This window comes from Toxotes jaculatrix, chromosome 14 (genome assembly GCF_017976425.1).
Source record: "Toxotes jaculatrix isolate fToxJac2 chromosome 14, fToxJac2.pri, whole genome shotgun sequence".
NCBI lineage: Eukaryota > Metazoa > Chordata > Actinopteri > Toxotidae > Toxotes > Toxotes jaculatrix.
The window spans coordinates 12,348,654-12,373,778 of NC_054407.1; the positions used below are offsets into that span (position 1 = coordinate 12,348,654).

Here is a 25,125-nt window from a genome sequence, read left to right on the forward strand (position 1 = left end):
CCGCCTTTGTTCCCATGGAAACTGTGTTACGAAAGCAAATCAATCACAAGGCATCCATAACATTAACAAAAAATAACTACAGATTTTTAAAACATATCGCATGAGAATTATAAGCTCTTTATTTGTATGTACAAATCAGATGAACAACACCAAAACACGTTTGAACAGACAGGACATAACATGACAAAGATTATCTTATTATGTAAAACTGGGATCTGGGAGAAGCTGGGTAAGAATTCAGTGTGTTCCAGTTACAACGACTGCAGGGATACATATGTTTTGTTTTGTTTTTTTCTTACTGAGAAAAAAAGTCTTTTCATTAGCTACATGGCTTTGTTTGTTAGATCCACACGCTCTCCCTTGTCCTCAAGACAAATGTTTTAGCCACAGCACAGACTGAAATTGAATGAATCAGACATCATCACTGACAGAAAGTCTGGCAGAGTCCAAATTAAAAGTGGTTGAAGGGGCCACAACAGGAGAGTCCACTACGCTTTACTTTTGCATGAGTGAAAAAAAAACAACGAGATGAAAAGCTCATTCTGACATAGCTGCTTAGTAAGGAAAATATATAACAGTCAGTACAGATGTTTTGAAACACATTTTAGCTTAACTTAGCTCTCTTGGTATAAGCAACAACATTGTGAGCAGAATTACAGTTCATCCAGTACTGAAACGATTCATCATGTTGACAGGTCAGCTCCAGCTGCAATGTGGAGTGTTAGCATATTATCCAGTCTGCTGAGACCAGGCCCGATTACACACATCATCATTGTTCTTTTTCTTCACATCACAAACATCTAGTAAGGTAGATTTCTGGAAAATTGGATGCATTTTGATACAGATCGTCTTTTTGTTGTATACTTACTGCACTGCCATGAGCTTATGTGATGCTTTTTGCAGCAGTAAGTGCCTCTAAAGTTTTCTTTATCTTGTGCATCAACACCCATACTCACAGAAGTAATTTGAGCAAGATTTCTTTCTCAATAATATAATCGTTTGCTTATCTGAATTTGCTGTTCAGCAGTTTTTGCTTGCTGGAGTAAAGGAGACTTTCACTCCAAAAATAATCTTGCTGTATCCTTTAACTGTTGCTCAGACTGAGTCCGGTGGCTGGCCGCTGTAGCTGTAGCATGCAAGCTTTGTCAAGTAGCTCACTTTACAATAATGAGTACTGGTTGATCTTCATACAGACAAGGAGCCAAGCAGAACACTTTACACAGTCACACACACAGTCATACGCACACACAAGCAAAGTTGGGCACGCATTTTTGGTGCCATGGCTGTGAAAAGTGAGCTTTGATAAGCTTTTGGAGCATAGTTCACTAAAAGGGGGGCTCTTCCTAATGGTGGTAGTCCCTTTTACTGTGAGGGCGATTTCCCAGAATTTGATCAACCTCTGAGGCAATGCCTGCTGTCATCTTTGGAATTACCTGTGGTTCACAAAACAAAGAGAGAACACGCAGTCAGAGCTGTTTGACTAGATCACAAAATGATACTAGATCACAAAATTACTGTATTGCTCAGCCCTATGGAATGATCTTTATACCTGAATGGCTCCCAGATTTTCTGTTAGTTGACTTGGATTGGAGGATCCCAGCAGCACTGAGCTCACTCCCTCATTCCTCAGGCACCAGGCTAAAGATCGGGCATAGGAGGAGTTTTTACAGTTGCGATTATGGTATCAAAGTGTCAGACAGTGTGTAGAGAAACACTCAGTTTGTCTGCTTTCAGAGGAATGGAAAGTTAAGGGTCATATGGTGTTTATGTTGTTCTTTACCTATGGCTAGCTGTGGCAAAGTACATCCAAGCTTCTCCGCAATATGAGCCAGTTCCTTTAGCTTGGCTTGTTGTTTTCTCCCATCTTCACTCATTATTTTCTCCCTCAACCATTGGTATGGCTAAACACGCATTGAAAGTGGAAGAATTCGAATTATACCTCAAACCTCAAAGAAAAAGAGAACATGTAGAAATGGACGTGGTCTAATGAAATTTGTACCTTCATTGAGGCCCTGGAGGATTCTGGGACACCATTCTCATACTTTCCAGTGATGATTCCACAAGCCAGAGGGGACCAAGAGACCACACCCACACCTGATATGGGAAAATGACGGCCGAGAAACAGGAAATAAAATCTATCACAGCCCTAGATCTATTAAAAAAGAAGCTTGACTTCATGAGAAACTTACAACAGACATACCTATCTTATGGTAGAGCTCTGGTAGCTGAGTTTCCACTTTATCCCTCTGGAAGAAATGATATTCAGCCTGCTCACATACAGGTGGAATTAGATTAAACTGCCTGGCCACAGAGTATGCCTCCTGATTGAATATGAAGAGGGAATAAAAAGAAATGGGAGACATGTTTAAGAGATGAGGAAACGAGAGCAGACACCTTTATGCTTAAAGATTTTCTTCTTCTCCTTTACCCTCTTATGCATATTGCAAATTATGTTTAAACTTAGTAGCTCATGTTGGACTTTAATGTCCCCAGTGTAACAGTGGGTCCCCAGTGTAAAAAATATGGGGTGTCTGATAGTTTCAGCAGTGAAGGCCAAATGGATATCTTGATTAACAAAAGATTTACTACTATACTGTATTTCATTTTACATGTACTGTAATATATGTTTCGCTATCGGAAATCACATGGCAAGTTGCCTAGATGATGTTTATCACATTATATTGCATAGGACAGTAATGTGACACTATTCTAGAGCTGTCACATTTAACTGCATTTCCCTATTTTATGAAATTATTCTGGAAGATGTCTGATTTTGTCATTCTTTAACTTAGACAGCAAACACATGTTTCATGCTATTAAAAAAGCTCCAACACATGGGATGGACAAAAATGAATAATTATCAATATACTGCCCAGCTCTAAATAGAACCCACTTCCTCAAGGACTATTTGTCACAAGAAGCTTTTTTTTTTTGAGCCAAGTTGGTGTTTATTTCACGTTGCTTGTTATGGGATGAGCCAAGACTTTTTCCATTACTTACCATAATCTCCATGGCGGACCACCGTGATGTCCCCCAGTACATGGACATCCCCTGGTTGATCACATGTGTCATTGCTCTCACTATCTCTGTAAAAATAAAACATCAAAGAGCAGATACATTGTCAATAATTCAACAGCGGATGGCGCCACATTTTCAACTTTTATACAACATTCAGGAAGACCAAATTTAAAACTCTACTGATATGAAGGTTGTATTGCAACATCTTAACTTACTTTATTATCAGGTTATTGGCACAAAAAATGCATTACAAGAGAATTAGATTCAGATGGCATTTTCATCAGAGAATAAAAATGAATATCAAAAAGACTTGAAGAAGACTTAAAGACCACTTCAAGAACTTTAAAAACAAGCCTTTGGTAAAACTGCCACTTTCAGGAAGGTAAAAACAGAGAGGATCCTTGAAATGCTTTCAGCCTCTTTATAAGAAAGGCTTGTCTCCATTTGGGCTCATGTGTAAGCAGAAACTTTGCCGGAGTCACACTAATTAATGTGGCCAAATGCTGCAGGGGTTAAATAAAAAGACTCAGCCAAGCTTGGCAGAATGTTGCTTGTGCAGTTGAACAAATCACAGCAACATAGAACTGAAGGGGCTGAAGTCAGCCACAGTGGCCTTTAATGGTTTGTGTATTTGTGCCTTGGGATGCAGCAGGGAATTAAGGGTGGATGGAATAGTGGATAAGCTAAATTGTAGTTAATAGAAATTACAGAGAAATTCTTTCTCAAAGGAGTTTTTAACCAAGGACATCTCCAATAGGAAGAGGAAACACAGCAATTATTTAACAATTATTTTGTACGTGTGTCTGCTGTATGTTGCACACAAACTCTCTAATTACTGAAGGAAACAACAACAAGGTGGTAAAGTAATTTATGTGATTGCTTTAGCCTGTAATCGCTTGCTTTAGCTTTTAATTGCTCTTAAAGTGCTTTAATGAAACATCTGCTACATTAGCACAATGCAAATTGTGGATGCAAAAGATGAAGTGGGGAGAGTGAAAATGAGGGTGAAGAGATGAGACCACAGCACAGTGTGATTAAATAAAAGCGATCCCTTTTCATCACTAGTTCTCTCTCTGGACCAAAATGTAGCTCAGTGAGAGACAGAGAGCAAGTGTGCGTGTGGGTGAAGCAGGTGGGAGGGTAGAGGAATAACAGTACATCTGCTCCAAAAGGGAGGGAGGGCGAGAGGGAGTGAGGGATTTGTAGGGATGTAAGGACAGAAGGAAAAACTGTGAACCAAATAGGAACCTTGGAGGCAAACACAGTTCATAAGAGTTTACGAATATATGAATAATCCAGCTCCATGCCTTGGGGGTGGGGGGGTTGACAAGTTGATTCACAGCAATATCCATGCTAGTCTTAACATAAAGGTTCTTTCCATGAGGCCATAGTGAGTCATCAACTCCGACAACAGACTTTAGTTAGCCTGGCTCTGTCCAAAGGTAATAAAACTTGTCTAATAGCACCTTGAAAACTCACTGATGGGTATGCAGTGATAAGCTAAGCAGCTTCTGGCATCAGCTTTAGCATACAGACACATTCATATGCAGTATCTCGCTGGTTCACTATTTTTTAGGTGCACACAAGAAAGTCTCAGTTATGTTTCATGCTTTCCTGAAGATACTGAAACACGACCAAGTTGTTTAGTCATTTATTCGTCAGTATTCGTCACAACTGTCGAACACTGTCCATAGAATATTGCTCAGAACTAATCACTTTCACGTTTACACAGCTACAGCTAATGAACTATGTGTGCGTTCTGTTTTTGTGAGCACATGCATGAAACATGGGCAAAATTCTGTGTATTAAACGCACAAAGCTGAATATTGCAAATTTGCAAACTGCCTGGCTGCTAGCCAATGTTATCAGCCCGTCCTTGAGCCCTCTCACAGCAGCAATATGCCACTGAGTCGGGAACATTTGGTCAACTTCAGCCAGCAAGGTATCACAGCGCCCTTCTGCAGAGTGCAGCAAGAAATGCGGAAGAAAGCACACACACACTGATATCCATATTTGTGTGGGCAGGTGTCTATGTGGAGGTCTAGGTGTCTTTGTGAGTGTTGCTTTATTGGGAGCCGGTGCTCATTTTGAAGCTTGATGTTTATCCTTCCCATGCACACACGCAGGGCGGTAATCAATATGTCACGTTACAGGAGATTTTCAATGGCTCGTGTGGCCCTTTCTTTGTCCTATGATCATGGGAAAAAAGGTTGTGACTGTGCAGCCAAAAGGGAAGACAACTATTGAAGGACTGAATGGGTGAGGATGATCCTGCATGCTGCGCTTCATTGCTGAACATTTAAGGACAGAGGTAATATAGTGGCACTTGAAGGAATGTCCTTCCTGGATGGCTTTGGCTTGTGTTCAGTATGCTGAGGCAGTCCCATTTCATTTGATCTCCGCTGAAAAACCCTTAGCTGGAGGGATTATTATAAAGTCTATTTATTGATGCCATGTCTGCTCCTTTCCTTTGCCTCTGTACCCTATTCTTTATTCACTTTCACTGGGGGGTTTCACATTCACTCAAATGAATGGATTCACTTTGCTTTATATTGCTCTGTCATATAAAGAAATCATGCTGAATGACTGGATGGAAACATTGTGCTGTGACTCGGACGGTTTACACTGCAGGCTACAGTATGCCTATTAAAGCAACGAACTGAGTGGCAAAGATGCTTCTCCTTCAGGCACTATGTCATCATATTTGCCTTAAAGTGAGTATTTTATTAACTACAATGTTTGGTGAAATAGATGAAATGCCAGCTTGGCCTTTAACCCCTTCAAGGAAAACTTCAATATAGTCTCATCAATATAACTGACAGCTGCAACAATAGTAGCAGTGGAGGAAATAAAAGGGGAGGCAGAGTTTTGAAAGAAAGGAGGAAAGTTAGATATTCGTGACACATAAGTTGGGTCTGTTCCTGTGATTGGACTGGATACACAAAGGAAGTCAAGAAAACAAGTTAGGGGAAGAAAAAGAGAAACGGAGAGGGATGGGAAAAGGAAAGCAGTGATGGTAACAAAGGCAGACTCTGCAGCCAGGACACTTTTTTTTGTCCTCAAGGGGACACGAGTTGTCTCACACAATCATCAGAAGCAGTCGGAAGCAGTTAAAATCACAATAACAAAATACAAATGTAAATTCTACACAAATGTGCACACACACACACACACACACACACACACACACACACACACACACACACACACACACACACACACACACACACACACACACCTGTTAGTTTGCTTAACATTCCTGTTTGGATAACACATTTGGAACCCAAATTCTTTTTTGTGCATGTTGTTGATGCTGTTAATCCCGTTTAAGCTTCAGGAACACGTGGGCGTGTGAATCAATACCACAGACATGTGCATAACGAGTCCTACGTACTGCAAATGCCCACAGAGATGTAGAGGTCTCACTTTTTTTGCATGCTAGCACGGCTCCTTCATCCCAAAGAAAAGCTCTTCAGGAAACATTACATCGCTAATGCATGAGGATACCTAATTTTGTGTCTGCCTCTCCGTGCACGCAGTCCCACACCCTGAAGTTGTTATAAGTTACTGACCCTCTACACAATGATTTATGACAGTGGCCTTACTCCACTGTAATGAAGGATGAAGCAAGAGTGCACAGTGTTTTACGCTGATAAATGAAGCGACTGTGTTGCACAGCTGCTGAAAGCACAACATGCTCAGCCTACCTATATTTATATTGATCATTCTCTGTTTTCAATCTGACATCTCCCTCTGTTCAGTTTCTATCACCCTGTCAAAGTCTTGATCAATTTGTCAATCACATAAGACTTCGTGACATGAGTTGTCAATAGTGTCTCGACATCAGCTGTCAATAATTTATCTGCGCGGACAGCTTACTAGAAGGTTTGACGGAGTGAGACGCTGGGTTTGCCTGCCAGTCACCAGTACTATCAGTGACAGCAAGGCCCCTGGAACGATAAGTCTGACAGACTGGCCTCCCACAGTCTGCTGGCTCACAGGGGAGGAAGAATGGGGGGCAAAGGGGAAAGACTGGAAAATATTTTAGTGAGACCAGTGGGACTTCATCCTTTCACTCAAATACTACCTGTGGATGAGGGTTTGTGTAGAAGGACAGAAGAGGAGCCCAAGTATCGGTGGGAAAGACATCACAAGAGAGTAATTGAGGAAGAAACTGGAAGTGTGTAAAAAGAAATAAATGGTGACATAAGGTAGATGTGTGGGGAAGGCAGTGCTAGAGTGTTGAAGGAACAGATCGCACAGTAGAGCTTGTATCTAGTGAGACAAGCCCAAAAATACACCAGCTTCCCCTGGGGGGACCAGATAATCCTGCTTCTGAAGAACAGGGAGGGCTGGGAGCGGGTGCAGCTCAGAGACCCTGTGGAAACTAGCGAGCCCACAGAGACAGAAAGAGAAAGAGAGGGAGACTGGTAGACTAAAATAGAGGACAAGAGATGAGGCAAGATTATACTTGAAATGTGTGTGTGTGTGTGTGTGTGTGTGTCAGAGTGACACACACACTTAGCCACAAAGACAAACCCCTTTGGTCAAAGGCAAAGGTCACCGGTGCGGCGAGGGCAGCGGTCTTGTCAGTATTTCTCACCTTCTCATGTTACAGAACAACATGCAATGTCCCCTGCCCCAGCCCTCCACCAGTTCCCTCCAGGATCTGGTCAGTGCTCACTCACCCTCCATGGGAGTGTTGCTGTCTGGCCGGTTGGCAAAAACCACATCCACATACTCAAGTTGCATCCTCTGGAGGGAGCCCTTTAAACCTGAGGAGAGAGGAGGAAAGATGTTGAGAGGTGTAGATCAAGTTAAAGAAAGAATAAAACAGTCAGTGGAAATCATGACCATTGAGCTTATTTGTTGTAGTGCTGGAAAAGATGTAGCGTAAACACATTAATTAATATTTCTGATTTCTATTAAGATGAGTTGGCATCCTTGGAATAAAAACTCAGCATAGCCCACATAAACCAGGAGTATCATCTTCTACTCATACAGGAAATAGTGCTAATACCAGTGGACCAAGGAGACTTATTACAGTATCACTGAGACATATAGCAAGAGAGAAGTCTTATCCCTTTATACATTCGGACACGGGCACATTGGCCTGGATCTGTATAGAAGAGTGATAATGACCTTGTGCATACAACTCACTTCATTTCTTCTTGCTAATTAGCCAACACTGCCACGTGGATAAGCTACAGGAATGGCTGCATTAAAAAAATGGATTCTTTGCTGCATGCTCAAAACAGTAAACACAAATGAAGTATTCAAGAGAACCAGCTTTCTTTTTCTTTTCCACTCACGCCATAGCATCAGGTAAAAGAAAAAATAGGTTGATTTGGATCCTGGGGGATTTAAAGTCAAAGTCATGTTCATAAACATGGCAAAGTGACAGTTGACCACATGTGACTAAAGGCCCGCCAGCTGCAGCTGGCCTGCCACATCTTTTGACAGAGCTTGCAAGTGAATCTGAGTTGTCATATTCAGCCTGGTTTACCTCGTGAGAGTCAAGGCAGTGGGACTTCGAGTTCCACTTTCCAAACAGCAAAACACTTCATTGTTCACGAAAGAAATGCAGTCTTTATCACTTCAAAGATGTCCCCATCATCAGATGGAAGAATTTAATAGAAAATGATTGAATGCTCGTTTGAGAGGAATAAAAATCTCTGTGTCTCATACAGTGTGATGATTCTGAACATGAACAGCTGCTACTCCTCTCAGACTTAGGCAGATTAATCTGAATCTCTAATATTTTTTCTTTTTCTTCCTCAGTTGAATCACTGAATTCTTACTGGCTTCATGGCCGGCAAAAGAGAAAGCTGTTATTAGGCTGGAGGACATGATTCAATGGAGCGAAGCAGGTTTTGTTAATAGCCGTTTCTCACACCAGATATTTTCATTTGTTGTAGCAGGAAAAGCACAAGTGTAAGTAATAACACAGCATTAAACTGTCTCAGTCAAGTCAAGACAGTAAGCACAAATGCATAACAGCATGAACTGAATATCTGATTAGAATTCAGCCATCGTTTAGATAATTAATTACACTTGTGTGTTTCCTGTGAAAAATCACATCTGTTTAGTCTCTTTATGGTTTAATTAAAGCGAGACTCAGTAAGTTTTGAGAGAAGATTCTTCCTCCTATAAATGAAAATTTGAATATAGGTAATAAAACACGTTTTTAATTTTAGGCTACTGTCAAAAATAATTAGTTACCCTTTTACACAACTACAATGTTATCTTTTTACAGTACAGAAATAGTCTTGATATTTTAATAATTATAATTCTGAGATTTTTTTAAAAGGTCAAACAGAGAATTTAGGACCAATTTCAGGATAAATCAGTATCAAGCTGAGTTCACACCTCCTTGTGAGACGAGCTGTGTGGAATAAAAAAAGAAGAAAAGCACCACACCTGTGAATTCCTTTATCCTTGTTACATAAATGATCACAGTTTTGACAGTGAGAAACCAAACAACTCAAAGCCGAGAGGATACTAAGAAAGATGAGGGATCAGAAAAAAAAGGTCACACTCATTTCTTTCTCTTTCACTCAGCTTTCAGTATTTGTTTGAGGGGTAACACTCTATACTGAGGAGCGGATAAGACATGACAATGAAGTATTGTGAGCAGATCAGTCTCCATTCACACACAGAGAAGACCAGATGAAAGATGAAAAGCGAACACAGGAGACAGTCACAAAGCAGAGTAATAGAGAGACAAGGCAAAAGACACTCTAGCGTTCTTGAGCATGTGTGAGTGTGCGCGGCAGATTAGTGCCAGAGGCTTCATCTTGGCCCTGCTAATCCCAGTTGAGAGTTATGCTCTCCCCATCACCGTTAGAACCACTTATTCCTTATTCTGTCATCTGCACTCCCACAATCCCAGAAACACCCATTACATGGATCTTAATCTGAGCCTGCACTGTCATCGTGAGCAGTTTCCGCTGTCTCGCGGCTTAGCTGGAGTTTACTGGCTGCGAAGGGAGTCTATTTTTAGGAACCGAGGCAAAGATGTGGAACAACAAAGCTATTCTACATGGTGTCTGCGATGAATAATGCATTTAATTATGTGTTCTGCGAAAGTCTCTTTGAAACCACGAAATTGTCGAGGAATTTCTTTGTCCGGTGAGGAAAATGGTAAACACTCGCTGGTTGCTAAGGAAAACTTAGCAACTGACATTTTCTTGCACAGTCACCTCAGAGTTCATCATCATTAGCCTGAGGTGATGTGTGCCACAACAGTGGTGACAGGGACACTGCAACTTTCTCTCTCGGATGCTACCTATCATCTGGACGGGCAAACTTGGTTTTGCTAATTAGCAATGCCATCTTTCCTTCCCCTCTGTCTTCCCCTCTGTCTTCCTCTCTCTCTTTCCTACTTTCTCTTTCTCATTCCCTGTCCTTCTCCCCTCCAGTCTTTTCTAAGTGCATTCCCCTTCTCTCGTTTGCGGGCAAAGTTGCAGAGGCTGCGGTGAATGTTAATAACGTGGGAGAGAGCTGAGTCACTGCAGGAGGTGCACAGCACTTTGGACAGGATGGTGATTCGCTCGGGAAGTGGGGTGGATCGGGCCGAGCTTACAGGAAAGGTTTGTCGTCACAAGCTGGAGCTAAGGCCATAACTCTTTTAAGAGAGGGCTAAAAGCGGAGAGAAGAGGGGATCAGAGGATGCTTTAAGGTTTTGTAGTAATCTACAGTTTCTTAGAAAGACACCTGTGCAGGTATTACAAGTGAACAGACAGAACATTTGTCGAGGTTTGATGCCTAATACAACTCTCAAATTCAGCTGCGTGCACACGCTGAGAAAAATCAAAGAACGTGAGAAGAGACACTGACTTGAAGAAAGTGAGGGGCGGAAAAATGATAAAAGAGGGAGATTACAGGGGTGCAGCAGTGCTGCCGAGTGATGGGGGTGATGTGAAGGACAAAGTGGAGGCGGGGAAATCGACTTGTTACCTTCTATGATGTGTTTTCTGTTGAGGCCTTTCTCTGTCTCTGCCCTGCAAGGGGAGGGAAAGAAGTGCATGTCACGGGTGTCAACACACATTCCTGCACATGCACACAGCTCTCATGAATTGAAGCAGATCATTGAACATGCCAAACAAGAGCCTGGATAATGAAGTATCTACACATCATTGAAGAGAGTTACACCCACGCAACGCTCCTCAGTGTTGCCATAGCTATAGAATAAACTGTGCAGCGGGCAAACATAGGACTTATGGTCACTGATCATCAGTGTTTTGCCTGTGGCCTCTCAGTTAGCACGACTTTAACGATTTGCAGGTGAAAATGTAACTTGGCAAAAATCAGAACAATTGTATGTTTCAAAGAAAATATAGTAGTTTTAATGCTTTTAAAATAATTATATCCTGGATACATATAGATGTGTACAACACGTCCCATTTTTCAGCTGAAAGTTGCCCAGTCGTAGCCTTTACACGCTGAGATGGAACATGACAATGTACATTTACTAAAGTCCTGTATTTATGTACACATACATAAGTATTACACTGTTGACTTCACTGCATCTATCTGCATCTATCTGTAGCTATTAGATGTTTTTTTTCAGGCTATTATGCTAAGCTGAGATAATAGGCCAGTTCTTCTGATGAAGTGACGATGATAAGAGCAAACCACAACACTGAAGTTGTGGGCAGTGAAACAAAAACACCTGCAAATCTCAAAAACCGTGCTTACTGTGCTCCAGTGATTTATCAACACCCTCACCGGTGTTTATGCAGTCACTTTCAGATTTTCCCCATCCCTGCGTTTTCCGTTTTCCCTCTTTATTCCTCTTTTTTCTTTCTGTTCTTTCTGCTCCGGTGTTTTTCTGTTTGCTCACTGGCCTGCTATTTTCCCTGTTCTTGCTTCATTTCACACTTTCTCTTTCTGCCTCCCTCCTTCCCGCGGAGTACCAGCCTGCTATGGTTTATAATAATAATAATAATGTATTACAAGCACAAAGACTTGCTATCCCTCCTCCATGTTTTCATGTCTCCCTGCCTTTTGTGCAAAAGAGCAAAAAAGGTGCAATAGATAGCAAGTGTACAAATATCTGTGTTTGGGTGATGAGATGCTTGACAACCCTCTCAGGCACTCTCACAGCTCACTCAGTTGGGGGTTAAGTAGTTGTTCTCTAAATCCATCCGGCATGGAGACTGATTTGGTACCTTGACGGTAGTCTGAGAGGATGAGCTTAAATTAAATTTGCACAATTACACCGGGGCCCTACTCTACTGATCTACATCAGATACTTAAAAAGAACTAGAGGACATATGAAGATGTGCTGGTGGAGGCTCTGCTTCCCTCAGTATAAGCCTGAAGACTTAAACAGAGGGAATGTGACTAATGCAGACTGAGAGCAGAATACTTAAGTGAGACAGCAAAGCAGATATGACTCTTGTCAGTTTGGCAAGAAGACCGAGTAAGGGTAAGAAGGGAAGGAAGAGGGGGTGAGAACATGCCTGTGTTGTTATGTGTATGTAAGCGTGTGTGTGTGTGTGTGTGTGTGTATGTGTGTGTGTGTGTGTGTGTGTGTGTGTGTGTATGTGTATGTGTATGCCACTAATTTTTTAAGTGTGCACCCTGTCTATCAGCCTGTGGGTTTTCTAAAATGTTCGATCCCATGTCACGCTCTGAGTCTGGGGGCTAATGTTTGAATGTGTAGCCTGTTCATGGTGAGATAGCCTGAACATCTGAGAGGGAAAGCACACAGACTGGACCCATATACACACATTCGCATTCGCACACTTACTTTCCTCCCCAGTAGAGCTTTGTGGTGATCACCAGGCTGGATCTCCTGAGGGAGGACAGACAGATACATCAAAAGGCCAAAAAGAAAAAAGGACTTTCAAGTTATTCTCAAAAAGATGTGTGTGTGTGTGTGTGTGTGTGTGTGTGTGTGTGTGTGTGTGTGTGTGTGTGTGTGTGTGTGTGTGTGTGTGTGTGTGTGTGTCACCATGTCCATGCCTGCATGTGTGCATGACTGCATGTGTGTGTGTGTGTGTGCATGCAAGTGTAAGTACCATATCTGCTAATGCTTATAATGATGAGAAGTGTCCTCCAGTGACCTTCACTCCTCCAGTGTTAAGTGGCAGATGGGCTGCGCTCCTTTTTCAAACATGTAATTTATCTAGTATGAAGAAGCACAGAGCGACTCTTTTCTCTGAAGTCTAACAAGATAGCTCCCTCACTATAAAATTCCCCATACTTGAATGATCAATAATTAAAAGGGATCCAGAGCTGAGGTGAAGGCAGGCAGAGAGCTGGCATGAGCTGCTGAGAGGGGCAACACACATAACCGAGTCCTAATGCTGCAATGTGGCATTGTATGCAGTATAGATGGATGAAACTTGATATTTTCTCTGCTGCTCAAACTCACCAGCACCTGGTATTTCAACTGTGAGCCACAGACAAGAGCAACTTTTAAGTTTTTACATGCTGTAATTACATTTCTACATAATGAAGTGATTCCGTGTGAATTAGCGCTTATTTAGAAACCTTTCCGCTATACTATGCATGAACATACTAAGCAAAAGGAGGGTCCTAAAAAGCAAGGGGTCCCTTGTGTGTGGGTCGGTCAGTCAGTCAAGACTTAAATATCTCAACAGCTAGTAGAAGGACAGGCACAAAAAATTTTGTTTGGACGTTCATTGTCCTTAGAGGACAAATTGTAATTACTTTTATGGCTGTAAAAAAAAAACCCCTTCAAGTAAAACACAACTTTACTGTCCAGGCTAACTATAGAGATGCTGATGAGGACTCACAAGTTGCAAAAAGCAAGGAGAAAACTGTTAGACAATAGGTCACTTCTGCCTTTGTGGCAACAGTTTCCCGAAGATCCTCTCTCATGTTCGAACATGACAGCAGGCCCCATGCACAAAGCAAGGTCCATAAAGGTATGTTTTTTTTTACTGGGTGGTGGAACCTGACAGGCTTGCACAGAGCCCTGGCTCAACATTTTGGGATAAATTGGTACACCAACTGTGAACCAGGCTTTATTGCTCAACATCAGTCCCAGTCCTCACTAATGCTCTTTTGGCTGAAGGGCAGCAAGTCCCTGCAAACCAGGCTCTGAAATCTTGTGGAAAACCTTCCCAGAAGTGTGGAGGCTGTGCAGCATCGCCTTAATACCCATGAGTTCTGAATGAGATTTTCAGCAATGACATGTGAGTGTAATGTTTGTGTGTCCACACACTTATGTAATGTATATGCGCATAAACAATTTCAGTCTATTCTTGGAACACATTTCAAATCTTTTGCTTTGCTAAGAGACTGTACTTTACCTCCAGCACTTTTTCTTGATGATGTTTCCCAGTATTATCTCTGCTCTGCAAAGAAGAAAAAAATACACACAAGGAGATGATGAGATTATATCTCAGGCTGCCATTTCTCTATGAGTATGTAAGCGTGACTTTTATATCTGACACACATCTACAGCTTGAATACCTGATTAAAAATCAGAAGGTTTTCAAGATAAAGGCAAAACGTCTCCTGCATTGTACGCCTGAAATTCACCAGCAACCTTGAAATTAATGTTCATCCCCATACAGCCACAGCGTGTCCCGCATTACTCACCGTAACAATGTCCAGGCCAGTTTAGTTAGATTGAGCTGAGAACATAATGGGGAGCCTCCAGTGATGAATAAGATTATGTAAATCACTTTAGAGTCACGGCTACCTTTCATTTTTGCCCTCCTCAGGTGAATTATTCCTGCTCTGGGGCTAAACCTTGTTAACATCTTGTGTCCTATGGGGGAAAAGAGCTGGCAAGATCAGAAAAGTGCTCTGTGGACGTGAGATAGAAGACAAAATCAGAGACATCACTCACTTCCCGCCGGAATAGACCTCGGCTGTGTCGAACAGGTTGACCCCGCTCTCATAGGCGATAGTCATCAGCTGCTCTGCCACCTGACAAAGACAAGAAAAGTTTCTGTACATGGTCTTCATCGTATTATACACGGCTATAAATATTACCTAAATTACACTTCAAGAAAGGATGGGCCGGGAAATTCCCCGAAGGAGAAAGCTCAAGGAGAGTAAATCTGTTTGCTGCTGAGATGCACATCTCCAGGAAAACTGTACAGGCTGCTTGTTGATTAAAGTTGTTTACTGCTCAATATATCTCCCAGACTATTCTGACCTAGTTCTTGTGCCTGCAGTCCATTTAGAGCCATACACTGCAAGGCCAGTTTTGTCAAAATGACGTACTCGTCTCCTGTTTTGTTTTGGTGATTTTGTTTGTGTCTCTGTGTGTGTCACTTAGTCCCAGTGGTCATCACGCAGTGATGAGCTGTCCCCAATTCAGCGTTTTCCCCCTTCAAGGCCGGATCAAGCCACTGGAGGAGGTCTTCCGATTAATAACTTGTGACAGGGAGGAATAAGACCTGATCACTTGGCCTTGGTACACACAACAGGGACTTAACAGCCTGTTGTGATATTGGGAAACTGATAGCGGAATGATTAATGCAACCTACTCACATTCACACCATTTTACATCCAGTTACGCTAAATTGCTCCCATGTGGGCTACAAATTGGGTGCTGTAAACTGTCACAACTGCTCACTAGTTGTATTTGCAATTTCTAAAACGATGAAAGCCTACATCTGCTCGTGAGCCGTGATGGCTGAACGATGGATTCGACATAACGTCTTACCTCATCAGAGATCTGACCTCCAAATGTTACCCACGTGCCTGTTGAAGGAAACGTCAAAGTCAGAGTTTTGGAACAAAAAAAACAAAACAAAACTAGGTTTTTTTGCATATAAAACCACACTCACAAGCCATTTTAGTCATGCATTAATTATTACTTTGACATTTTGGCATGGACACATGACAAAACACCCCAGACCTAAAGCCATCACAGCCAAATGCCAGGGTTGAGTGCTGATAGGCTGAAAGAGAAAAGGCACTGCCATGTCAGTCTCTTGTGTTTGAAACTACTATGTGTTGAATTTCTATACAACTGATGAATGATTCTGTATGTAGATAAGAAAGAATTTGTTGAGTAGTAGGTTTTTGTTTCTTTAGGGAAATTCTTACACTGTGTGTGTTTGTGTCTGTGTGTAAATTTGTGTTGGTAGAGAAATCGTACTGCTGAGATCACAAGCATCCATTACTAACCTGCGTAGCAGCTACAGCAAACAAAAGAATCGATCTCTGATGACAGGTGCTCTGTGTCATGTTTAGGTTTTTTTCTTTAATCCCTCATTTTCCCTTCAACATGACAAGAGCTCCAGGGGCACAGGGAAATTTAGTTTGGCTTGGAAGCATTTTTTGTTATTTGGCTTGACCTTTATTTTTCTCATTCTGGGTTGGTGCAGATGGACAAACAGAACCTGTCATCTGTCAGCTGTCCCGCCTTAACGTATTGCCTGATTCTCAATAGATTTATCTTTAAACACTAAAATGCAATATGTGATGTTTCATAATCATAAATCCACAGCTCTTAACACCTATACTAGCATCCCACTGAGATCTGTAGCCAGACCGCTTTTATCCAGGCTGTATATAAATCATCTGCCTTCTATCTGTTATAATAGTATCAGGCCAAAAGCTACAGTGTGAGTTCACACAACATAATATATCCACATCATGTTTTTGTTTTTTCTTACTCCCGTGTTTGGTTTGGGGCATAACTAGCACTGTTATACTGTTGCATTATGTATTTTTGGATGTGTACTGAACAGTTTTGTTCATATTTATTGTCTTGTACAAGATGTGTGGTTTTATTCTATTTTTGTTGCCTTTTTAACATCTGTCAGATGTTGAACGGATGAAACTCTGCCTTTTAGGCGAACGCTGGCTCATTTAAAGTTTTGTTTCTCTTAATCAATGAGCACCGTCTCTGTCAACAATACAGTAAAATAACTAAACGTGCACAGACTGCTATGATGTACGGTATTCTTGCATAAAGATAGAGGAAGATCCAGCCTCTATTCTTCCTTCAAACAGCATAGGCTGAACACAGTTTTTGTTTGAATTTTATACTCTCCTCCCAGTCTTCTGTTGCCTGATCCTGTCACATGCTGTCATCATCTCCCACTAATAAGAAATAATGCAGAAGCGGTTGTTAAATCTGTAGCCAACTGAACAACAAATCTAGCAAATTTTATAAGCTACCCAATTTTTAAAATTGGTCTAAACAGTTGAGGCAGAAGAACCCTAAAAATTCACATAGAGACAAATGCTAAATTGACCAGTTTAGATTGTCTTGGTTTGCTCTACAGAGGACAGGTGTTGAAAGAAATCAGTATATTTCTGAAGTAAATAAATGAGGGTTTTTTTTGTCCTCTCTGCTGGTCTGTGGTGACGGCTACTACTTAAGGGCATCTTCATGCATTATTCTGTTCTTCCTTATTTGCCTCTCAACTATTTTAGAAATTCCCTCATGGAAATTTGGTTTAACCTCTCTTATCCTCACTCCTTCCTTCTAGCCATAAACGGATTGGCGCAGATAGACAGACAGCACCTGTCATCTGCCAAAAGCTAAAAGTGGTTTGATAAGTGGCATCAATAAACACTATCAAGGGTCACATTTAGTCTCGGGTTATGTGAGGTCCTCTTTCTAAATCCGCACATAAGTGAAAGCACTCATGCACACACTTCAGTGATGTGCTGTATATAAAAAGAAGCAGGGCACTGACTGAACACAGTTTTTTTTTTTTGGTTAAAAGTTTGATATTCTCCTTCCAACCTTCGGTTCCCTGATCCTGTCACATGGCTCTTCTTGCCATCTACCACTAATAAGAAATAAGTACAGAAGCTGGTGTTAAATCTGTAGCCAACTGCACCAGAAATGGCAACAGACTGGTGAAGGCTCAGCCCAGTTTTTCTACAGCGAGGCTTGAAACTAATTCATTTAAGTTGAAAAATGGTTTCCCTGTTTACCACCGCCCCCCCCCCCCCCCCCCCCCCCCCCCCCCCACCACCCGCTGCTCAAGTGTTCTGTGGCTAAGTCTTTTTTTGTTTTTAAAAAAAACAACACTACAGAGATGATTAACTCACTCATTCACAGATTTTCTATCATTAGATGAGCTATCTGCTGTGAGCCCCAGCAGCACTGCATCATTCTTTCGCTTTGTCAAGTTATTTTTTTCTTCAGAAACACAACCCCTTTGAGCGACTTGGTGTACACACACGCTGCAACACAATACATGCACACATGTGCATATTAAGATATGACCAAATTTACTAAATGAATCAGTCCTATCAAGACGAATGAGAGTGTTCACCCTCTGGCGTGCATTGGATATGTGCGATAATTGAGCAACTTTTTTGCTGAGACCAGTGCTATTGATTAAATATTAACAGGGAAAATATTAACACTCTGCAAACGGCTTTGTGTTGTCTGCAATGACCTCCCATGCGCATGAAAGTTGCATGAGGTTTAAAATAGGGTGAAATGATATAATGAAATTTAAAAGACTATTCCCCTTCTGCTCGGCTCTTTTGCTGGCTCCACATTCTCTCTCTGCACAAATGCAGGTGCACAGATGAGTTGAGTTTGCACTTGGATGCTTCTGAAATCATTAGACATAAAGCTAATTAAATGTACTCACCAAGCCCCAGACAGGAGACACGCAATCCAGATTTCCCCAGGTTCCTATGAAGAAAAATAGAGTATGATTAACAAAACCGGTGTTGTTTAGGCTCAAGATGTCATCAGTCAAATGTGATTGCAGTTATATTGCTTCTGTAAATCGCTCTGGGTGCACAAAGATATTCAGCCTAAACAAAGCAAAAATCTATGTTGTTTCCAGATTGTAACCTGAGAGGCTGAAATGCAATAATATGCAGCAAGTTTTTTTTTATTGCGGTGCTAATAATGTGGTGAAAAGGGATCAATTGCAATTGAAATGTGCATGGTTTAATAACAACAATAGCTAAGATGTTTGATCGACAGGAGAATCACTGAATGTGAGGGTCACCTTTATCACATCTGCTATCATGAATCAGAACAGAGAGATTACGGGTGGGAGGACAGTTGATTTATTCCATCAATAAATCCAACCTTCTCAGGAAGAAAAGAGAGGCTCTCTAAAGAGAAACTATATTCGACTCATAACTGAAAAAAATCCAATTACTGTTTGTACTGCAGCAGTGGTGGGAAGTTTGGTACCCTACTTTTTGACAAGTGTTGCCCTTTGTTTCTGCCCCCTCACTCCTCACTCAATTACCTCTTCTGATACTGAGAGCCTTCGACATCCTCTTACAGCAGGGAGCACTTCAGTCCTCAGGCTTTTTACTGTTATTGTCTTCCCCGCAAAATGCAGACAACCATGCTTGCTCTCAAGCACAGAGGCTATATCATATCAACATTTCTCAAGATAGTTCTCAAACATTGACTATGTCTTTCTTTCCTTCCTTAATGCATCCCTCCACCTACTAACTGTGTAACGGTACACCTCCTGATATATGGCTCCTTCATAACAGTCAATTTACATCCAGCTGATCCACTGCAGTGTAATACAGCACTTTCAACTCTCATTAACACTTAGAAGATAGACTAAAGACATCATAGTTCATGCCACCCTCGACTCAAGAGTCTCAGCCCTCCACTTCGCGTCTAGTTTTTACAGTCTGTGCCACATCAAGTCCGACTGAGAGGGGAACTCATGTAGAGCAAGCTTTTAATGACTTAACACTGGCGACGACAGCCAGAACAGATTGTTCTGCCTCCAGGCGACACAGGTGTCTACCCTCAGTGTGATGTACAGATGGGTGAGAAATCAAAGGAAAAAATCGGAATACGTGATTGGAGAAACATTATGAATGCAGACACTTCCACACAGGTGCACCGCATGGTACGATTAAGCAATTAACATCCAATCATGCTCTGTGGTAAAAATGCTGAGCAGCCCCAGTTGTCGAGATGGCAAGTGACTTTGAAAGAGGGTTCATTGTTGGGGCACAAAGATCAATTATTGAGACCTACTAAGACACTGGCTGGTGTTTCAGTGGGAACAGAGACTAAAGCGACTTCTGCATTTAGACCTATAGGAAAAGACGCCAGTAAATAGGGTCGGAAGTTGTGGTCAACATTGTACAGTTATACCTTTAATAACCGTGACGCTTGCACATTAGTGTCTTATGTAAGGAAAAACAGTCCTCAGGACGTGATGAGACTGTGCCACCAAGAACAGTCCGTCGACAATTACACAGAGAGGGATATTATAGTAGAGATGCAGAGCATAAAGCCCTCGTTACAAAGATGAATGCACATTTGAGAGTTCAGTGGTGCAAAAACTGCAGGCACTGGTCCGCAGAGATGTGGAAAAAAGTGATATCGTCAGATGAGTCATCCTTCACCATATTCTCCACAAGTGGGCGAGTGCATGTGTGGAGTACACTAAGAGAACTGTACAGGTCTGAATGACTGACCCCTCCAGTGAGGGGATCCGGTGGCTCTCTTATGCTGTGGGGCATTTTGCTGGCATGGTTTGGGTCCAATTGTGCCCTGAGAGGAAAGGGTTAGCAGACTTTGGACCCATGTGTCAGACAGCGCTCTCCACCACCCTTGTTTATCACCCGTCTCTATGTAGAATGTAGGTGAAAGAAAATGGGGGGGACAAGTGGATTGAGAGTTTTGCAAGGACAGCCACAGTCGTCTGACAGAAGAAATAATCTGAAGCAAGTGCTGTGAAATTGAGACGCATTCTTCTGACAGAATCATCAAGGCCACATGTACACACAAAGCCACTATCACAAGCAACACACTTCATCTTGAGAGGAGAATATGTCCAAATATGTATTTCATGACACAGAAAGAACCTCTAGCTATGGTCCGGGGAAGTGGATTCTGCTCAGTTTTGCACATTACAACAACTGAGCTGCAGCTTTTTTTCTCGTGACAACTAATGGCCTGTGCCCATCGAGATGAAGACGGACTAATCTTGAGCCCGTGCGATCTGACCGTGCCCTCAGCCAATTCAATTAGGAGTCCAACATGGAGAAGCATCAGTCATCGAGTCAGTAGTTCAACCGTGCTGCCAAGATGAAGAAGGAAAACGTGAAAGAAAGTGTTTACATATGAAGACTTTCAGAGATTTGATAGATTTGCAGATTCTTTGATGTATTTTATTCTAATCAAGGTGCTGATAATAACATGACAGGAGAAAACTAGGAGACAGATCTCACTGCAGTCATAAATAGTGGGATGAGTTCTTGTTTCTGATATAGTGGAGGAGTTTGGATATTGTATCCTCCGTCTCTCTGATGTATTATAGAGTGGGAGCTCTGATCCATGAAAGTGTTGGGGGAAGGGCTGCGCTGTAGGTTAGAAGTGTTACACTGACTGAATCCGTGTGTGTTCTGTCGGGGTGGCGGGGTTTGAGGACAAAACCGTGGCGCTGATGTTGAGGAATGTTCACTACATTTATTGCAAGTCACTCTGAATAGAGCATCTGCTTAATGCCAGGAATCGTAAGTCGTACATACATTTGCCTCAGATCTTCATTGATACTGGTTCACAGCAACTCATTCTCGCGCACTGTCTCCACAGTAAACAAGCTTGCAGGCTCCCTTTCCAAATAAAGCTGGCTGTCCTTGTAAAAAATGCTAACTTTGTTTTTGGAGAACCTCCATGAGATAAATTTGCAGTGTTTGTGTGCTGATTTAAATGCTGTCTTAATAATAGGGCGTAAACAAAGCTGACGCTCGGCACCCAGAGAAGCCGCCTCGCTTCTGTGTTCTTGTCCCCAGTGTTTTCTGGGGCGTCAGGAAGCAGCAGCATCGGCTGTACCTGATCATTAACCACACACAGTCTGAAACGGTGCACTAATAGATCTGTCCAGGTCCGGGATGTGGGTGCCAGAAGAGGCACACTGCTAAAAAAGCTAATGATTCAGGGGATTACAGCGTGTCATGTGCAACAAAGGAAAAGAAAATGAATAAGTTTGTGTTTAAGAGAAAACGGGTGCTTGTGTGTATGTGAGAAACAGAGAGGGAAAAAAAGGGCTCAGGATACAGATGTACTTTATCTATATATTATCTTGTAAATGGCAAAATGACCACACTAAGGAAAGGACAACTTGTCTACACAAACTTGCACATAAACAACTTTGGAAGCCAGTGAGTGTGGTTCGGTCCCTCATGCTTGAATGGTGCCCAAAAGAAGCCTTGAAGTAAAATGACAAATGAGTCATTTGAAGACGCCCCCTCACACAAACCTGTCACCACTTATGAACATCCTGCGAGCTGCTACTGTATGTAGCCTTTTCTATTCTTAGTGGATCCACTGAAAGAAAAATATCAAATGAACATCTGGCAGATGCATTGTACTTAAATCTTAGGAGGAATGACCTCTCAGTGTTGGAGGATGTTTTTTTTTTTCTCCCAAAGAGCCATCCCTCTCAAGCCACAGCAGGGCATTTCTAATGATCTATTTCCTGACATTGGATTGTTTAAATCAATATTTGTCAGCTAACACTTTTGTCAAGGTTGTGAGTAAACAGATAAAACTTCTCACTCGCTGGGGATTAATGTAGACTAAGCAAACCCACACAAGGCAACCTTGATGGGCGGAGGGATTAGACAACACCCACCTCCTCAGTTTCCACCGCTTTCCTGATGGCAACCATAATGTTGTTATCAAAATAATTCAGTGCAGGGGGAGAAAGGCGGATCACATTCTAAATATATCAAAGCCAGGGCCTGTGTGGGTGGGAGGAAAGTAGGGAAGTGAAATCAAGCACTTTGAGGGAAAAATGAATAGATGAAATATGAAAGAAAAGCTGCAGCTGAGTTGCTGAGGGGAAAAAAAAAATCACTGAGGAAGCCTATAGGCTGTATGGACGGAGAAGAGAAGGAGACGGAGTGCGGTGAAGAAGGAGAGAGAGGCAAATAAACCAAGAGACACTAGCAACAGACTGAGGCTTGCAGAGTTGCAAGTCCAAGCCCCAAGTCTAGGCAGATCAAACGCCCTCTACAGATAAAGCATCCTATATGACACTGAACGGGAAATGGGAGATGACAGCCTGCTGCCTACAGGGGCCTGCACAATGCGCATGTTTGTTTGGAGTGTGTTGAGTCAGAATCTGGACATTACTTTCTTCTTCTACAGGGACAAAGTCAACATCGTTTCAACTTTTTTTTTTTCATTCTTGCGCACTAAACACAGACCTACAGGACCACTCTTTTGCACGTACACAGTGTTATTCTACCGTGTTCTGGTAGGCTGTTCAAAATGCTCGGACATTTCTATCTCAAAACTATAATTTAAACATCGTATGAGAAAACCCAGGTGACTGATGGGTAGCGAATCTCACACAGAATAACTGTATTTTAGGCAGTGACACATGATTGAAGCTAGTGGCCTGTGGGTTGATCATGTATTGAAAAACATGTGGGCAGATCTGAAGTGGTTGATTCTCGTACGTTGTGGATTTCAGAGGGAGCTCAGCAATGTGGGAAAAAAAAAATCATATCATGATAACTAGAAAACCTTCACGCAGTACTAATAAAAAACTATTTCACAGTTTCTGTTTAGGCGTACATTCTGTCCACTGGAATGAGTTGAGATAAAGAAGTTTGACAGAAAATTTAAAGTGCATTTTCAGGAATTTCAGAAACTATAAATTTATCTTTTTAGCGACATCTGGCAAACTAACAGTAAGATTAAAGAGAGGTGAAGATGGTACAAATAGGTGTCTCTGGATAGGTATATGTGACTATTTGTAGGTTTTCCTTATTCAGTCAAAGAAAACAACCTGACTGTGCAATTTACAGTCATTTTATTCTATTAGTATTACTGTTATTGCAGTGCTTTCTTTCTGTTTCATCACTTCCAATTAGAGAAAAAGCCCAAATTGTATCTGTAAGGCAACACTATTATAAAACCATCATGTGTATAGAGAAACATTTTAGTTGTGACCTTTAATTAAAATGCAGAGTCCATGCAAACTTCCTGGCTGTTTAACTGAGAGATTGGGCAGTTCTTATCCCTGGGGACCTGTTTAGTCTTTAGGCTGAGTGGAGCTCCATGCTACAGGGCTCCTGTTGTGCAACACCCTGGCTCATATCATCAGACCTGCACATCACAGCCAAACAGCTGAGACAAGAACTGTCGTAAACGATGTGGGAACATGAAACACATCTCTTTTACTGAAGGGTGATGAAGACTTTTGATGTATGATGAAAAACTGGGAAAAAACAGCAACTCAACTCAAAGAGCTGGAAACGCACTGCCAAACACTTTGTGAGTGCAGACATGCGTGAAGTCGTGCAAACAAACCTGCACATGCACATGCACATACTCAAAGTTCACTACAAAACAAAAACACAAAGAGAGCAACAGCTAGGCCAACTACGATTTATCGTGCATCCATCCTGACAAGTGCCACAACAGCAGAATATCTAACTATTATCTACGAGCAGACAGAGGAAAAGGCCGCATCAGTCCTCACCACAGCTGTTAAAAGCAATCATACGCCTTGTCTAAACCCACTTTTTGCTGACTTGCTGCTTGATATGTAAAAAGAATCTGCAGCATATTCCACACCAAACTATCACAATGACGGTGTCCTTGACCGAGCTGATCAAATGGCTTAACAAACAGCAACGAGAAAGTACTTTCCCATTTCACGACAACAATATAATGCAAGTCATCGGTAATTTTTAAGCTTCAGATTTGTAAAATCTGAGCAGAAGAAATTCATCCTCCGCTATAAATGATTTAGGTGACTCAGGAGAAAAGATAGTGTTTAGCAAAACTCACTTACACCAGTATTTTGGCTCCGAGGTCTGATAGTCCACTGGTTTATCAAATAGATGGACTCAAAAGAGGGAAAAGATTTTTAATTAAAAGGATCAAGCTCGAGGCACAGCAGCAGAGTCATCCGTGAATGCGAGAATGACATCGGCTTTAGGGCTGCTTCACGCAAACAAATGGAACAGAAACTCTCATAGTTCCCTCCAAAACTTTGATTCAGCTCAAATGCGTGTAACTGTGCAAGAAAACTAAGAGTCGAATGCCTTGAAATGGCCAGTATGAACCACAATTTTCTGGTTTTGTTGTTTGCACAAAAAAAAAAAACCAAAAAAAAAACCCTTTTTATATGCTTGCTTTATACATCACTCGCTCTGTCGACACACAGCTGTATACAC

The 25,125-nt window shown here is 41.8% G+C and overlaps 1 protein-coding gene across 2 annotated transcripts in view; it reads right to left on the reverse strand.

Annotated features, from left to right (window-relative positions):
* Nucleotides 1-149: 149 nt before the first annotated feature.
* Nucleotides 150-25,125, reverse strand: part of kcnab1b (potassium voltage-gated channel, shaker-related subfamily, beta member 1 b) — a 34,930-nt gene continuing 9,954 nt past the window's right edge. For both annotated transcript variants that reach the window (XM_041054992.1, XM_041054991.1), the window contains 13 exons: nucleotides 18,582-18,625; nucleotides 15,677-15,714; nucleotides 14,852-14,931; nucleotides 14,307-14,351; nucleotides 12,776-12,820; nucleotides 10,978-11,021; nucleotides 7,707-7,793; nucleotides 3,001-3,086; nucleotides 2,201-2,321; nucleotides 2,000-2,094; nucleotides 1,781-1,901; nucleotides 1,550-1,638; nucleotides 150-1,433 (listed from right to left, as the gene is read on the reverse strand). In XM_041054992.1, the coding sequence (XP_040910926.1) occupies nucleotides 1,344-1,433; nucleotides 1,550-1,638; nucleotides 1,781-1,901; nucleotides 2,000-2,094; nucleotides 2,201-2,321; nucleotides 3,001-3,086; nucleotides 7,707-7,793; nucleotides 10,978-11,021; nucleotides 12,776-12,820; nucleotides 14,307-14,351; nucleotides 14,852-14,931; nucleotides 15,677-15,714; nucleotides 18,582-18,625 (985 nt within the window). In that variant the 3' untranslated portion in view covers nucleotides 150-1,343. The remainder of the gene's footprint in view (nucleotides 1,434-1,549; nucleotides 1,639-1,780; nucleotides 1,902-1,999; nucleotides 2,095-2,200; nucleotides 2,322-3,000; nucleotides 3,087-7,706; nucleotides 7,794-10,977; nucleotides 11,022-12,775; nucleotides 12,821-14,306; nucleotides 14,352-14,851; nucleotides 14,932-15,676; nucleotides 15,715-18,581; nucleotides 18,626-25,125) is intronic.